This window comes from Elephas maximus, chromosome 14, assembly GCF_024166365.1.
Source record: "Elephas maximus indicus isolate mEleMax1 chromosome 14, mEleMax1 primary haplotype, whole genome shotgun sequence".
In the NCBI taxonomy this organism is placed as follows: Eukaryota; Metazoa; Chordata; class Mammalia; order Proboscidea; family Elephantidae; genus Elephas; species Elephas maximus.
The window spans coordinates 94135462-94149810 of NC_064832.1; the positions used below are offsets into that span (position 1 = coordinate 94135462).

Below are 14349 nucleotides of genomic sequence, written 5' to 3' on the forward strand. Positions count from 1 at the left end.
GAGCTTCCAAGGAACGCCTGGCAGATTCAAACTGCCAACCCTTTCGTTAGCAGCTGTAGCCCTTAACCACTATGCAACCAGGGTTTCCAGCACAGGTCTGGACAAGACCTTCTCCCAGCCCCACCTTCACTAAAAAAAAAAAAAAAAAAAAACTTCACTAGTAACTTGAAAATGCTTGTCAATGTAGAACTTCCAAGAAGTTCCTTCTATAAGAGGAAGTTGTAACTCCTAAAATGAGTACTGTTAGAAACTCCACATAAAAGAACTTCAAGTGTCTTATTTTCAATTTTCAAAAACAAACAATAAATTAGAAAATAGTTAATAAAAACTACGGTGGGCAGATAAGAAAGTTAAAGTGGATCTTATTCAGTAAGGATGAAAACAAAAGGAAAAAAAACTTAGTACTCAAAGAACACTTGAATTCCATTTCCAAAGCTGAAAACAGATGGAAGCCTGAACACTTTACACCCTTGTGTGTCGAGATTTGACTTTTAAAGGCTTTCCCTAATCAGAATTTCTTTCAAGAAAGTACCTGATTTTTAGCTGCAACTCCAATTGTTCTGTTTTTTGATCCAAATGATATGACCGACCTAGAGGAAACATAAAAGCATGTTTCAAAAGTTTTAAAAAGCATAAATGTGCATGTTTTTAACCGACAGAAGGAAACGTTCTGACACAAATGGCCTATCTACTGTAGAAGATGGGGCACACTGTGGCACCATCTGGGGCTTACAGTTTTCGTCAGACACTCAAAGGACGGCACACTGTGGCACCATCTGGGGCTTACAGTTTTCGTCAGACACTGCAAGGACCACTTACCTGCTCCCCGCCCCGCCAAGTTAAGAACTGCTGCCCTGAGAATCCAACCAAGGTGGCGGCAGCACTACTCCCCAAAAAGTCTGCTCAAGTCTCAGGACATCCCCCAGTACATCTCAAGGACCAGTGTAGTTCCCCAAACCTCAATTATTGAGCCCTGGTGGCACAGTGGTTAAGCACTCAGCCGCCAACCAAAAGGTTGGTGGTGTGAACGCACCAGCCGCTCCATGGGAGAAAGATGCAGCAGTCTGCTTCTGCACAGATCACAGCCTTGGAAACCCTATGAACCAGTTCTACGCTGTCCTATAGGGTCACTATGACTCAGAACTGAATCAGCAGCAGTGGGTTTGGGGAAATTCAACCCCAAGGGGCTTTGGACAGGTAAAGGGTATTATTAATCTGGCCCCAGACACATGACTAGCACAATTAACAACAACAAAAAAATACAGTTTAACCCTACCTCTCAATCACCCACTCTGTATAAACTTAAACGTCACTGTCCTACCTATCACTGTCCTGACATACCTACCATCTGTCTCTTTAGCATCAAAGTTTTGATGTAAATTCGAACGAGTGAACCTCAGTTATGCTCCTGCAACACAGAAGACAAACTGACAGGAGCAAGCAAAAACCATCCAGATCAAGGACCACAGCAGGGCAGAGTCTACAAATGCAGAAGAGTCAACAACAGGTTATACCGAGTGGGCTGTGAAGCCACAGAATGACTTACAACCGCGAGACAGCCTTCTCCACAATGCGAATGAAATGCATAGAAGCACAGCACAGAGGCACAGGGAGCTCTGTGAGGAGGAGGATAAGTCAATCAACTGGGTTTTCCAGTAGGAGGGCGCGTAGGAGTGATGGCAAATGAGATGAGCAACGTGGGAATGCTGAAGGCACTAAGTACTGTTAACAACTTGGTACCAGAACCAAGTACAGATCTGCTACAACAGAGACATCTGAGCCTAGACTACCTGAGTAGATGCTGAAGAGAATTCTAGAAGCCAGAGGTGCTCTAGCAGAGGCTAGACCTTTAAGATGCCTCACAAACACACAGTATTCTAAGCTCCGAGGAACCGTGTGCTCACAGAATGCAGAAATTAACGCTTTGAAATTGAGTTAAACATCTATTTTATCAAGCATATCAGTGGGAACTCCAATAAACCATACACACACACACAAAAAAAACCCAAACCCCATTGCCCTTAAGTTGATTCCAACTCAGTGATCCTATACAACACAGTAGAACTGCCCCACAGGGTTTCCAAGACTGTCACCTTCATGCAAACGGACATATTTCTCCTATGAGGCAGCTGGTGGGTCTGAACCGCCAACCTTTCATAACCAAGCACCACCAGGGCTCCTAGGGAACTCCAACACTGCCCTCGATTCACAACTCTCTTAGAACCTTAACTTGTCTGTAGTTCACATAATGGGCGCTATATATCCACATACACAATTTTTCCCCCTATTCTCAAACCGATTCTTTTTTTTTTTTTAATTGGATCTCAGAACAAAGATGTAAACTGCACCCAGGAATGAAAACCGAGACCACGATGTCTTCCATCTTCCCATATTTTATTTCACACCCTGGCGCAGCCTGAGAACAGAAAGCAGGTCTGCAGGAGCGCTCAGGTGATAACCGGCCGGGCAAGGCTACCAGCATGGTCGAACGTGCGCTCATTTCTGATTTCCGCTCACTTCGTGCCCGTTCATCGGCACTAAAACCACGGTATGAACCCGGTCATTTATTTTACGTCTCGTCTCACCGTTTCTTCCTACACTTCCCGTCTTCGGCCTACACCACTTAGAGAAAAAAAACCCATACCTGCATTAATTTCCCTGAGAAACAAGCAGTTGTTTCCATCAATGCACGTGCCGCTGTATTTGTATACAGTTCCTTCAGAAAATAACAAAATTGCCTTTTAAAATCCGGCCCTTTGCCTTCCCCCATGCTGCCATAAGAAAAAACACATTTAATTCAGTGACAGCATTCATCCTCTCGACAGTTCTAGCACAAATCTATGTAATTCATATCGTTTCTCCGTTATTCAGACTGGGAACTTAATCTGAACAAGAAAGGCCCGATTTTAAGATGCAGCACGAACGGCTCTCACGCGAAGAGCAAAGACGGCCCCGAGGGTTCAGGCCCCGAGCGGGTGAGAGGCGGGTTCGCCCTTCCCGGGGCGCTGGCCACACTGGGCTCGCCGGCCCAGCAGAAGCGGCACAGAGCTCTCTGGAAGCTTCCAGCGCATCTCCAGACCCACAACGCGGAAGAGAGGCTGAGCAGCCGGGCCCCGGGCGCAGAGAGGCGCGGAGCACCGGGGGCGGCTCAGCCCGCTCCGCGAAGCCGCCTGGGGACGGGGCGCCGAGGAGGGAGCCCCCCGCGGCCTGGCCCGTCCCGAGGCGGACCCCGCCCAAGGGGCGACCCGGAGGCCCGCGCGTCCCGGAGACGCCCCTCGATTCGGCGCCGAAGCCCGCTGCCTGCTGCCGGCAGACGCAGTGCCGGGTCAGACGCCGGCCCCCGGCCCCCGGCCCCCGGCCCCCGGCCCCCGCAGGCCCGCACTTACGGGGTGCAGCGATCGCTGAACTCGTTGGCGATGGTCTCGATACCCCCGGCCCGGGCCACCGCGATGTAGCAGCTCTGCGAGCCCACGTCCAGCCCCACCACCGACATGGCCGGCCGCGGTGCGGGGTCGCGGTGCGGGGTCGCGGTGCGGGGTCGCGGTGCGGGGTCGCGGTGCGGGGTCGCGGTGCGGGGTCGCGGTGCGGGGTCGCGGTGCGGGGTCGCGGTGCGGGGTCGCGGTGCGGGGTCGCGGTGCGGGGTCGCGGTGCGGGGTCGCGGTCCGGGGTCGCGGTCCGGGGTCGCGGTGCTGCCGCCGCTGCCCGCCCGATGGGCGCCTGTCACTCGGTCGGACACACGGACCGCGGCTTGTCAGGTGCTGCCGCCTCCGGAGACAGCGCGGCTCGCGGGCGGTTCCGACGGAGAGCGCGGCGATGGGGCTCCCCGGCCCGGATGTCGAGCTGTCCTCCGGCGCCTCCGGCCGCTCGCTCGCACACGGGCCCAGGAATGGAGGGCCCTCCGCTTCAGTCTTATGTACCGCACTGCTGAGAACTTTCCAGAACCTGCGGCATTTACTCACCGGCGCCTCCACCGGCCCCTCCACGTGCCACTTCCGCTTCCTTCTTCTCGAGCCTTCTCGAAAGATTCCACCCAATGGGAGGCGGGCGCCCCGGGACGGCCGCTGTTGCCATGGCAGCAGGAGAGCCGCTCCGGCGTCATTGGCTGACGCAAGCCGCGCCAACCCGCCTCCGCCCGATCTAGTCGGAATCGCCCGGCTGACTTAATGAAAGGCAGTAAGGACTGCCTCGAAACCTCGTGATATTCATAATTTAGTAGTGGATGGACCCCAAAGGGAGGCCGAGCGGGCGGAAATAGACCCCACTTCCGCAGGACCCCGAGACCCCTGACGCGGGCTAAGCCGAGCGCTTGCCGCAGACCACGTCGGGAACTGTAGTCCCGCGGCAGGGGGTGTGCGCTGGGCATCCTGGGATGTGTAGTCCCGGCCGCGGTGCCTGCTGGGACGCGGCTTTGTCTTGGGGAGTCGCCCGGGAGCTGGGCTTTCTGGGGGCTTTTGCGGCTGTTCTCTGGTGGCAGAGCTGTTTTGTTCCCTCCTTTGTTTTCCCATCTTTTATTGTCGGGGTTACCCCGCTTAACTGGTGCAAGATGGGTTAGAAGAAGGAATCCCAGTTTAAACCGTTAGTAATAAGCGCAGGTTTGTGCAAAGTGTTTTTGTAGCCATCAGACCATAGGATATTCCTTTGTGGAAGAAAATGTCATTTTTTTTTTTTGTTATTAAGGAAGTGATTTCTAAGGGTGTTGAATTTCGGAAGGCTGTGGTATCAGTTTCTGCTTATTTTGACACGTCTGATGGAACGCTGCCACTCTCCTAGCCATAAATTGTTAGAAAAGTTTGCTTCTTGGTTGATCCTGAACAGCTTTTGCCCATTTCCTGAGAAGGGACGTCCCTATTACCTTATTTTCAACAAAGAAACAAGTAAAGAAAGAAAAAAGTGGAACTGTACTGCTGATACCAGTCCTTTTATTCTCTCCGTAAATAAACTGAATTACGTTAGGAGCCCTGGTGACATCATGGTTAAGTGCTTGTTTGCTAAGGCAAAGGTTGGCAGTTCAAACCCACCCAGCGGATCCGGGGCCTGAAACTCTTGATAATCTGCTCCCACAGAGATTAAAACCTGTTACCATTGAATCAGGACCCTTGGTGGCGCAATGGTTAGTGTTCCACTGCGGTTTGGCAGGAAAAAGATGTGGCAGTCTGTTCCTGTAAAGATTATAGCCTTAGAAACTATGGGGCGGTCCTACTCTGACCTGTAGGGTTGCTATGAGTTGCAATCCACTCCACGGCAACAGGTTGGGTTTGGCCTGGTTTGGCTCTGGGACTGCCACATCTTTATGCCAGAAAGCGGATGTCGGGTTTGAATTGCTGGCCTGCTGGTTAGCAGCCCAGCACTTAACCATTTGCGCTACCAGGGATCCTTATAACATCTATAAGCTTTGATTGAAGCTCAACGGACACAGAAAGGGCATAGTACTAGGGAATATTTTTGAGAGAAAATTGAGTAATGTTTGATTTCTCAGCCACAGAGGCCAATCCAGAGGGAGAAGGATACCTAGTGATGAGTTGGGTCAGAAAACTCCAGCCTGTATTGGATCAAATAGTTGGGGAGGGAGGTCCTGTTTGGCTCTAGGAATGCCATCCTGGACTTCGACTTATAAAAAGGCGGGGGGGAACCCCACTGCTATCCAGCCAACTCATAGCGACCCTGCAGGACAGAGTATAACTGCCCCATAGGGTTTCCAAGACTGTGGTCTTTATGGAAGCTGACTGCCACGTCTTTCTCTCCGAGTGGCTGGTGGGTTCAAACAGCCTAGCAGCTGAGTGCTTAAGCATTGTGCCACCAGGGCTCCTAGGACACGTGCACCGTTGTGAAAATTTGCACAGCCAATTCCAAGGAGGCCATCTTGACTATGCTTGAGAAGTGTTTCTTCGTGATTATAAACCGTTCCTTCAGAAATGTGTATATAGCTTACTGCTTTTCTTTGCCTCAGTTTCCTTACTTGTGAAATTAATTAATTAGAATGCCTACACATTACTGGAAATCGTTAAGTAATTCTTACATTTATGATTATCTTAGCCATTCTATTGAAGTAGAAAAGAGAAAAAAAGTATTCAAATAACCAGAATCACTGTTGCCCTACATAATATGCTGGTTCTCCACCCTGAAAACTAAATCCATATACCAGAAACAGATTCCTCTTTTCTTCAGGAAAAAAAAAAAAAGTTGCCATCAAGTGGATGTCCACTCATGGCGACCCCGTATGTGTCAGGGTAGAACTGTCCTCCACAGGGTCTTCGATAGCTGATTTTTCAGAAGTAGATTTACAAGACTTTCTTCCCAGGCACCTCTAGGTGGACTCGAACCTCCAACCTTTCTGTTAGCAGCCAAGTGTAGTAACCACTTGCACCAACCAGGGACTCCAATACATGAGATAAAGTAAAGGAAAGAAGAGTTAATATACTATGTCTTCTATGTTCTGAACTGTAAGAGGATAATTGCGAAACTCTCTTACATAAAGGTGAGCTATTTCAGTGTGTACTGGTTGGCCTTGACATTGAAAGGAAACAACCAGCAAGTGTCGGTGTATTTTTCTGTGGGTTAGTGGGTTCTGGAACCAGGGTATATCTGAGCTCCCAAGATGTCAGAATTATTTTGGATGCCCTCTTCGGGTTGTACATTAAACTCTTGAAACCAAGGGTGTATTCTCAAACCCGAGTCAATTAATAATCCACTCAGGAGAGTGGGAGTGTTAGAATAAATAGCAATTTGGGGATTTGTTTTCATTGGAGGCAGCCTGAGTGCCACAACAATTAAGTACTTGGCTGCTGACAGAAAGGTTGGTGGTTCGAACTCATTCAGGGGCTCCACGAGAAAAAGACCTGGCAGTCTGTTCCCGTAACAATTACGGCCCAGGAAACCCTAAGGGCAGTTCTACTCTGTCCCACGGGTGGGTGGCTATGAATGGGAATTGACCTGGCAGCAACCAGGAACAACATTGCTGCTGTCCCCTTTGGCTCACTCACTTTGGCCATGTCATCAGGAAAGACTAATGGCTAGAAAAGGACATCGTATTTGGTAGAGGGTCAGCGAAAATAAAGGAAACCCTCCATGAGATGGATGGACATGATAGCCACAACCATGGCTCAAACATACCAACCATCGTGAAGATGGTGCAGGACCAGGAAGCATTCTGTTCTGCTACACGTAAGGTCGCCATGAGTTTCAGCCAACTGGACAGCAACTACATTGTTGTTATTGTTTTGATTACCAATTTGGTCACCACCAAGTAACTTTCATTCCCCTCAATGTCCTTTCTCAGGGATAAGGATTGAATTGTGTCACACCACAAATACATGTGGAAGTCCTAACCCCTATACCTGTAAATATGACCTTCTTTGGAAATAGGAATTTCTTTGTTACATTCATGACATCATACCAGAGTAGGGTGGATCCTAAAAGAGAGTCTAAAAAAAAGCAGAATAGACTCAGGGACGCTCATACAGGGGAAAGACAGTGCCAAGGAACATCAAGAAACACCTAGGGCTACTAACAAGGAAAGACCCTCCCCTAGAGCTGATGCCCTGATTTGATCTACTGGCCTCCAAAACTGTGGGACAATTAATTCCTGTTCTTTAAAGCCACCCACTGTTGGTATTTTTTTGGTCACGGCAGGACGAGTAATTAAGACACCCCATAAGACAACTAAGCTATTGACTCATCCTGGTCTTTCACTGTTTGTTACTCATATTGCAAGGCTGCTTGTATATAACCAGCAGTCCACCAATTTAAAAAATGAGATGTATCTGTGTTACCATCTTTGCAGATAGTTCTGAATTAGACAATTAAATAGTAGAAGGGATTTTAAAAAGAGTATACCACCTCTTCATTGTGCAAGTTTCTTTAAGAATTTCTGGACACCACAGATTTTAAATGTGTCGTTGTTCTGGAAAGGTGAATTTCCTTTTCTTTACTTTTATTATTTATTTCTATTATACTGTTGTTATAACCTCCCCCCACAGTGTTTTTTTTTTTAATGATTTATTTTATCTTTGTTGTCATTGAGAATATACACAGTGGAACACACAGCAATTCCACAATTTCTACACGTACAGTTCAGTGACATTGATTACGTTCTTCAAATTGTGCAGCCATTCTCACCCTCCTTTTCTGAGTTGTTCTTCCCTCATTAACATGAACTCACTGCCCCAAGCCTCCTCTCCAACCTCTCCAGTTGTCGTTGTCAGTCGGATCCTAAATAGATAATTCTTTATAAGAGCACAGAGCTCCACGTAGACATTCTTTGTTAATCTAAATTATTGTTTGATGTTAAGAAGACTTCAGCGGATATTTTTGGTTTAAGGTTTAAAGATTATCTCAGCTCAATAGTTCCAGGGGTTCATCCGGCCTCCGTGGCTCTAGAAAACCCACAGTGTTTTTTGATAACATATTGTGTTTCTGCTTAATGGGTTGCTATAGAGATATTAAAACAATCTCTGCAGGGAAAACATGGTATAGACTACGTGGACTAGCCACCCCACCTTTGTTTGTTCAGCGCTAGAAATTTCCCCAAGTCTGACGGGTGTATTTATCCGTGTGTTCATCCAACACGCGTTTGCAGAATTCATCCCAGGGAAAGCCGTTGTGTAAAACTGCTACAGTGGAATCAGTGATCATTATCAACGACAAAAAAACTTTTTAACTGGCTGCTGGGCGTTGTTATTGTTGGGAGCCCTCAAGTCGATTCCAACTCAAGGCAACCTCAGGAGACAGGGTAAACTGACTCCTAGGCCGTAGTCTTCATGGGAGCAGATCGCCAAGTTTCACTCCTGCAGAGCGGCTGGGTAGGTGTTGAACCGCCAGCATTCTGGCTAGCATCAGAGCACTTAACCTTTATGTCACCAGGGCTTAGAGTGTAAATATATTGTGGAAACACTCATGCTCACAGGGAGACAATGAATCCCAGAAAAGTGGATTTTTTCTCCTCACCACCCAGGGGAGCCAGAGACCCATGGAAACCTCACATAAAGCTGCCGAAGTTAAGAGCCAGCAGCCAGGGCAGGGATAAGCTGGATTTTAGCTTGGACTTTTACAGTTGCAGGCAACAAAATAAAAATCAGACAACAAACCAAAAAGGGAGTTTATTGATTCACAGAGTTGGGAAGTTTAGGGGTGCAGCTGGCTTACTCTCAGCCAGGTCCAGGGGCTCAAGAGACTTACTCATCTTTCTCTCTCCGTCTCTTGGGCGTGCTCTGCTCCACGTGGCTCTGCTCCCCATGGCTTTCCTTCTCAGGCAGGCCTTCCTCACATGGAGGCATGACAGACCCCACAGCTCCAGGCTGACTTGGATCTTAGCACTAGGAAGAGGAGAGTATGTGTGTCTGCCCTGGAAGCACAGCTGAAGTCCCCCAGATGCTCTCATGGTCTGGGTGAGCCCCATGCTAGATGCAAGGGTGAGGGGGTCAGCCCACTGGAACCATGAGCTTATTGCAGAATGGGGAGAGGCCGGGCCAACGGGTAATGAAGTCCATGACAGCTGGGGAGAGAGAAAACCAAAACATCAGTTGTCACAGAGTTGAACCCAACTCAAGGTGACCCCGTGTGTGTCAGAGTGGAACTGTGCTCCACAGGGCTTTCAATGGCTGACTTTTCAGAAGCAGGCCACCAGGCCTTTCTTCTGACGCACCTCTGGGTGGTGTTAAAAATAAAATTTTCATAATATTAAGTTTGTATATGAATGTTTCAGTTCACAAATCAGGGAATGCCTGGTCCGAAAGTCAGACAAGAGCACTGAAGCACGGTACAAAGTAGAAGGGTTTTGTAGTCATAGACAGACAGGAACGGAAGCTATCCTGGGCAAATTTCAGATCACTGGCAGTCATTTTCTTTCCTTATTTGGGATAAAAGGGAAATTTTGAACTAGGTAAAGCTGAGCAGGTAAGTCCTAATTGGCTAGCTTAGGTTTCAGTGTCCAGACGAGTTGATAGATTGACTTGGATCTCAGTCAGTTCCTGGGAAGGCCAGGCATTTACAAGATGAAGAAACTTAGCTAGGTCTCGGTTTGCAGATGTGGGGCTGAGCGCAAGTGACTCCATTTTGGGCCTAGTATAGTCAGGTTTTGGGCCTTGTATAGCTGGGTTTTGGAAACCCTGGTAGCGTAGTGGTTAAGAGCTACACTGCTAACCAAAAAGTTGGCAGTTCGAATCCACCAGGCACTCCTTGGAAACTGGGGCAGTTCTACTCTGTCCTATAGGGTCACCGTGTGTCAATTGACTCAATGACAATGGGTTTATAATGAGGTTAGGAGCCCCGGTGATACTGTGGTTAAAGTGCTCAGCTGCTAACTGAAAGGTCAGTGGTTCAAACCCACAACCTGCTCTGTGGGAAAAAGATGCGGCAGTCTGCTTCCATAAAGATTACAGCCTTGGAAACCCTATGAGGTAGTTTTACTCTATCCTATATAGTGGCTATGAGTCAGAATTGACTCAACTGCAATGGTTTTTTTTGTTGTTGTTGCTGTTTTTTTAATAGGCTAACAGTGGACTCGAACTTCCAACCTTCCAATTAACTGATTGCCTTAACCATTTGCACCACCCAGGGACTCCACAGCTGGGGAGGAGTTACATTTACATAGCCCAGCTCTGAGTGCTATACGTGTTTTCTCAGATAACACTCAAGAGGTCCTTATGGGGTCAGTGCCTTCTGCTCTCATCTCCACTGTAAATGAGCATCAGGCTCCCATGGATGAAGCAAGTTCCGTGAGGGTGACTTGTAAGTGGCCGAGCGGACTCACACACAGAAGCCTTTGCTTGTTCAAAGGGAAGGGAAGGTGAAGGGAAAGGGCCTACGGGCCTTGGCCTCAGCAGGCCGGAGCAATGGGGTGGGGGGGGTTGTCACAGGCACCATGGGAACATGAAAGAATGGGCTTTTTAGGACTCCTCCTTTTTCCTCAAGGAGCCCTGCTGGCACAGTGGTCAAGCACTCAGCTGCTAACCAAAAGGTCAGCCTTTGGAACCCACCACCATTCCACTCGGCGGCATAAAGGTTTACAGCCTTGGGAGCTACGTGGTGGTTTCTCTGCTGTCCTGTCAGTTGCTGTAAATCGGAATCGACTCAACAGCAGTGGGTTTGGTTTTCTTTTTTCCTCAAGCAGAGCCTAAACCACGATATCCCTAGCAGGTATGTCCGGAAGGATGGGACACCATTCTCATTCCATTGCAGGCACAGGTTCATATCTAGGGCTGGTCAGCTTGTGGGGTGGGGTGGGGTGGGGTGAGGCTTCAGGAATATAAACAGGACCGGACTTGTTATGGATTGAATTGTGTCCACACATATTGGCATCCTCACCGCTGTGCCTGTGGCTGTGATCCTGTTTGGAAACAGGGTTTTCTTTGTTATGTTAATGAAGCCATACCAGTGTAGTCCATGCCCTAAACCTGATCACTGCAGAGTTATAAAAAGAGCAAATTAGATATACAAGCATGTACCTGTAGGGGAAGACATTCGGGGATCACCAGGAACCTGGGAACGTGCAGTGCTACCAACAAGGAGGGAGTCGACGCAGCCAGTGATTTGGCCTTTTAGCCTCCAGAACTGTGAGAAAGTACATTTCCGTCCTTCAAATTCACCCACTCATGGTATTTCTGTTATAGCAGCACTAGGTAACTAAGACAGTACCCACTACTGTGGCGTTGATTCTGACCCATGGTGACCCTATAGGACAGAGATGAACTGCCCCATAGGGCTTCCAAGGCACAGCTGGTGGACTCAAACTGCAAACCTTTTGGTTAGTAGCTGAAGTCTTAACCACTGCTGCACCAGGTCTCCAACTAAGATAGTACTCGTGTGTTATTTCACACAGAGGGCAGATTGCGATCACTTGCCTATGGGGAGGGGCTGTGGAGGCTGCTGTCAGAGGGTGAAGCTCAGTGCTAAAACCCTCTCCTGCCCTCTGGGACCCTCAGCCTACCCCTTACCCTTTGTCATCAAGCTGATTCCCAAATCATAGTGACCCTACAGGACAGAGTAGAACTGCCCCATGGGATTTCCAAGGCTGTAATCTTTACGGGAGAAGACTGCCACATCTTTCTTCCTTGGAGCAGACTGGTGGGTTTGAACCACCGACCTTTCGGTTACCAGAGAAGCTCTTAACCGCTGCACCACCAGGGCTAATTGAGGCCAAGCTGCTAAATCTTGCCAGAGGGGTTCCACTGAGGCAGCTGGGTGGGAGCAGCCCACAGAGAAGAAACCAGTTGGGGTGAGAGGCGTGGCTGACTAGGAGAACTGGGGATCTTCTGCACTCAGGACATTTGACAAGGAGCCCTCGCGGTGCGACTGTTAAGCTCTCAGCTGCTAACAGAAAGGTTGGCAGTAGGTAAGACATTGACTTTTATACCCAAGGTCGCGCTCTCCAATAGACTGCTGTTATTACGAGCCCAGCTGTTCCACAGGAGAAAGACCTGCAACCTGCTCCCGTAAAGATTTCAAAACCTGTTGCCATGGAGTCCATTTGAACTCAAAGCGAACCTATAGGACAGAGGAGACCAGCCACAAAGGGTTTCCAAGGAGCGGCTGGTGGATTCAAACTGCTGACCTTTAGGTTAGCAGCCGTAGCTCTTAACCATTATGCCACCAGGGTTCCCCTGTAAAGATCACAGCCTAGAAAACCCTATGGGGCTGTTCTACACTGTCACGTGGGGCCACTGTTGCTGTTGGGTGCCGTGCAGTAGGTGATGTGGTGGTATGTATAGCACAGGTCTAGAACATAGGAGGCAAGATGGAAACAGGGCTACCTGTTAGGAGGTTCTTGCCATGGTCCAGATGAGAGCTAACGGTTAGGAAAGGTGAAAGGGAAAAGTACACCTAGGACAAGCAATGCTGAGAAATAATAGTTTCTCCTTAAGACCTATGGTGTTGTTGGGTGCCATCTAGTCGATTCCGACTCATAGCGACCCTGTGTGGCAGAGTAGAACTGCTCCGTAGGGTTTCCTAGGCTGTAAATCTTTAGGGAAGCAGACTGCCATGTCTCTCTTCCGTTGAGTGACTGCTGGGTTAGAACCGCAGACCTTTTGGTTAGTGGCCAAGTGTTTAACCGCTGTACCATTGCAAGAAGTGGCCAAATCGTCACAGCCCTGCTCCTTTTAGGGAGAAGGAAGAAAACTCCAGATCTAACACATGAAAGCCAATTCTGGAAAAATATAACCCACAAGGAGATCTTCCACGCAAGCTAGTGCTTTAACCTTTTCTTCATCACACTCTACTACCTGGAAATTCCACGCCCTCTTCACGGTCAACTTGTTATGTGGACCTTGGAAAGTTCTTATCTGCACTTCTCCACGTGGTGTGGCCTGGGGTGGGGCCTGGGGAGCAGCTTTATCTTTCCCTTGAGGCCAGAATTTCCCCATTTGTGTTCCTTACTTGTTAACCCCATTCCATTTCACCTTCAGCTTGTGTCCACGTGTAGGTATGTTGCTCTCCGGGGCGAAGATTAGGGGGAGTTCCTGTGTGCACGCTCTTGGTCACTCTGACGTTCATGGGCCTTAGCAATTTTGCCAAGGAGCCCCGGTGGTACAATGGTTAAATGCTCAGCTGCTAACTGAAAGGTCAGCGGTTTGAACCCACCAGCCGCTCCTTGGGAGAAAGATGTGGCAGTTTGCTTCTGTAAAGATTACAGCCTTGAAAACCCTACGGGGCAGTTCTACTCTGACACACGGGGTCAACATAAAATATAAGAAAGTAACAGGATGTGCTAGATTGTAATGCTATTGATCCATATGCAAGGTTTTTCTCTGTGAAAGCTTGATATATCCTTCCCTGTTGGACTCAAATGCGGCCACGTAACTGACTTCAGCCTACGTAACGTGAGCAAAAACGACATATCCTTTGCCGGGTTCTTCTTTCATCCCAGGCGAAGGCTGCTCTACCATTCTGGAGTCAAGATGACAGAGAGCAGAGCTACAGCCGGTCCTTGATAACCACGTGATAAGGTGTAAGAGAGAAATCTCTCCTGAAGTCAGCCTCTGAGAGCTTGGGGCTCATTTGTTACTGCAGAAGAGCAGAGCCTAACCTGACAGATACATATCATAACCTCAAACTCACAACACTTAGAAAACACCGCAAATCACAGAAGCAGATATTACCATTATTGGAGAAGAGGAATTTTCAGGCCTTTTCCCTTTTTGGGCCTCCCTCTTCATGTTGTCGTTAGGTGCTGCGGAGTCAATTTTCAACTCATAGCGGCCCCACGTGACAGAGTAGAACTGCTGCATAAGGCTTTTTAGGCTGTAATATTTACGGGAGCAGATCGCCAGGTCTTTCTCCCAAAGAGCCTCTGGGTAACCTTGAACCTTCAACCTTTCAATTAGAGGCTGAGCGCTTAACCTTGCACCAGCAGGG

The 14349-nt window shown here is 48.6% G+C and overlaps 1 protein-coding gene across 4 annotated transcripts in view; it reads right to left on the minus strand.

Moving 5' to 3' along the window:
* HSPH1 (heat shock protein family H (Hsp110) member 1) overlaps positions 1-3744 on the minus strand; it is a 30512-nt gene extending 26768 nt beyond the window's left edge. For 2 of the 4 annotated variants that reach the window (XM_049853263.1, XM_049853262.1), the window contains exons 1-2: positions 3387-3577; positions 533-590 (exon numbers count right to left, since the gene is read on the minus strand). In XM_049853263.1, the coding sequence (XP_049709220.1) occupies positions 533-590; positions 3387-3493 (165 nt within the window). In that variant the 5' untranslated portion in view covers positions 3494-3577. Of the gene's footprint in view, positions 1-532; positions 591-3386 lie in introns of those variants that run through there. The other 2 variants (XM_049853265.1, XM_049853264.1) reach the window with 2 other exon arrangements.
* Between the last annotated feature and the right edge of the window lie 10605 nt (positions 3745-14349).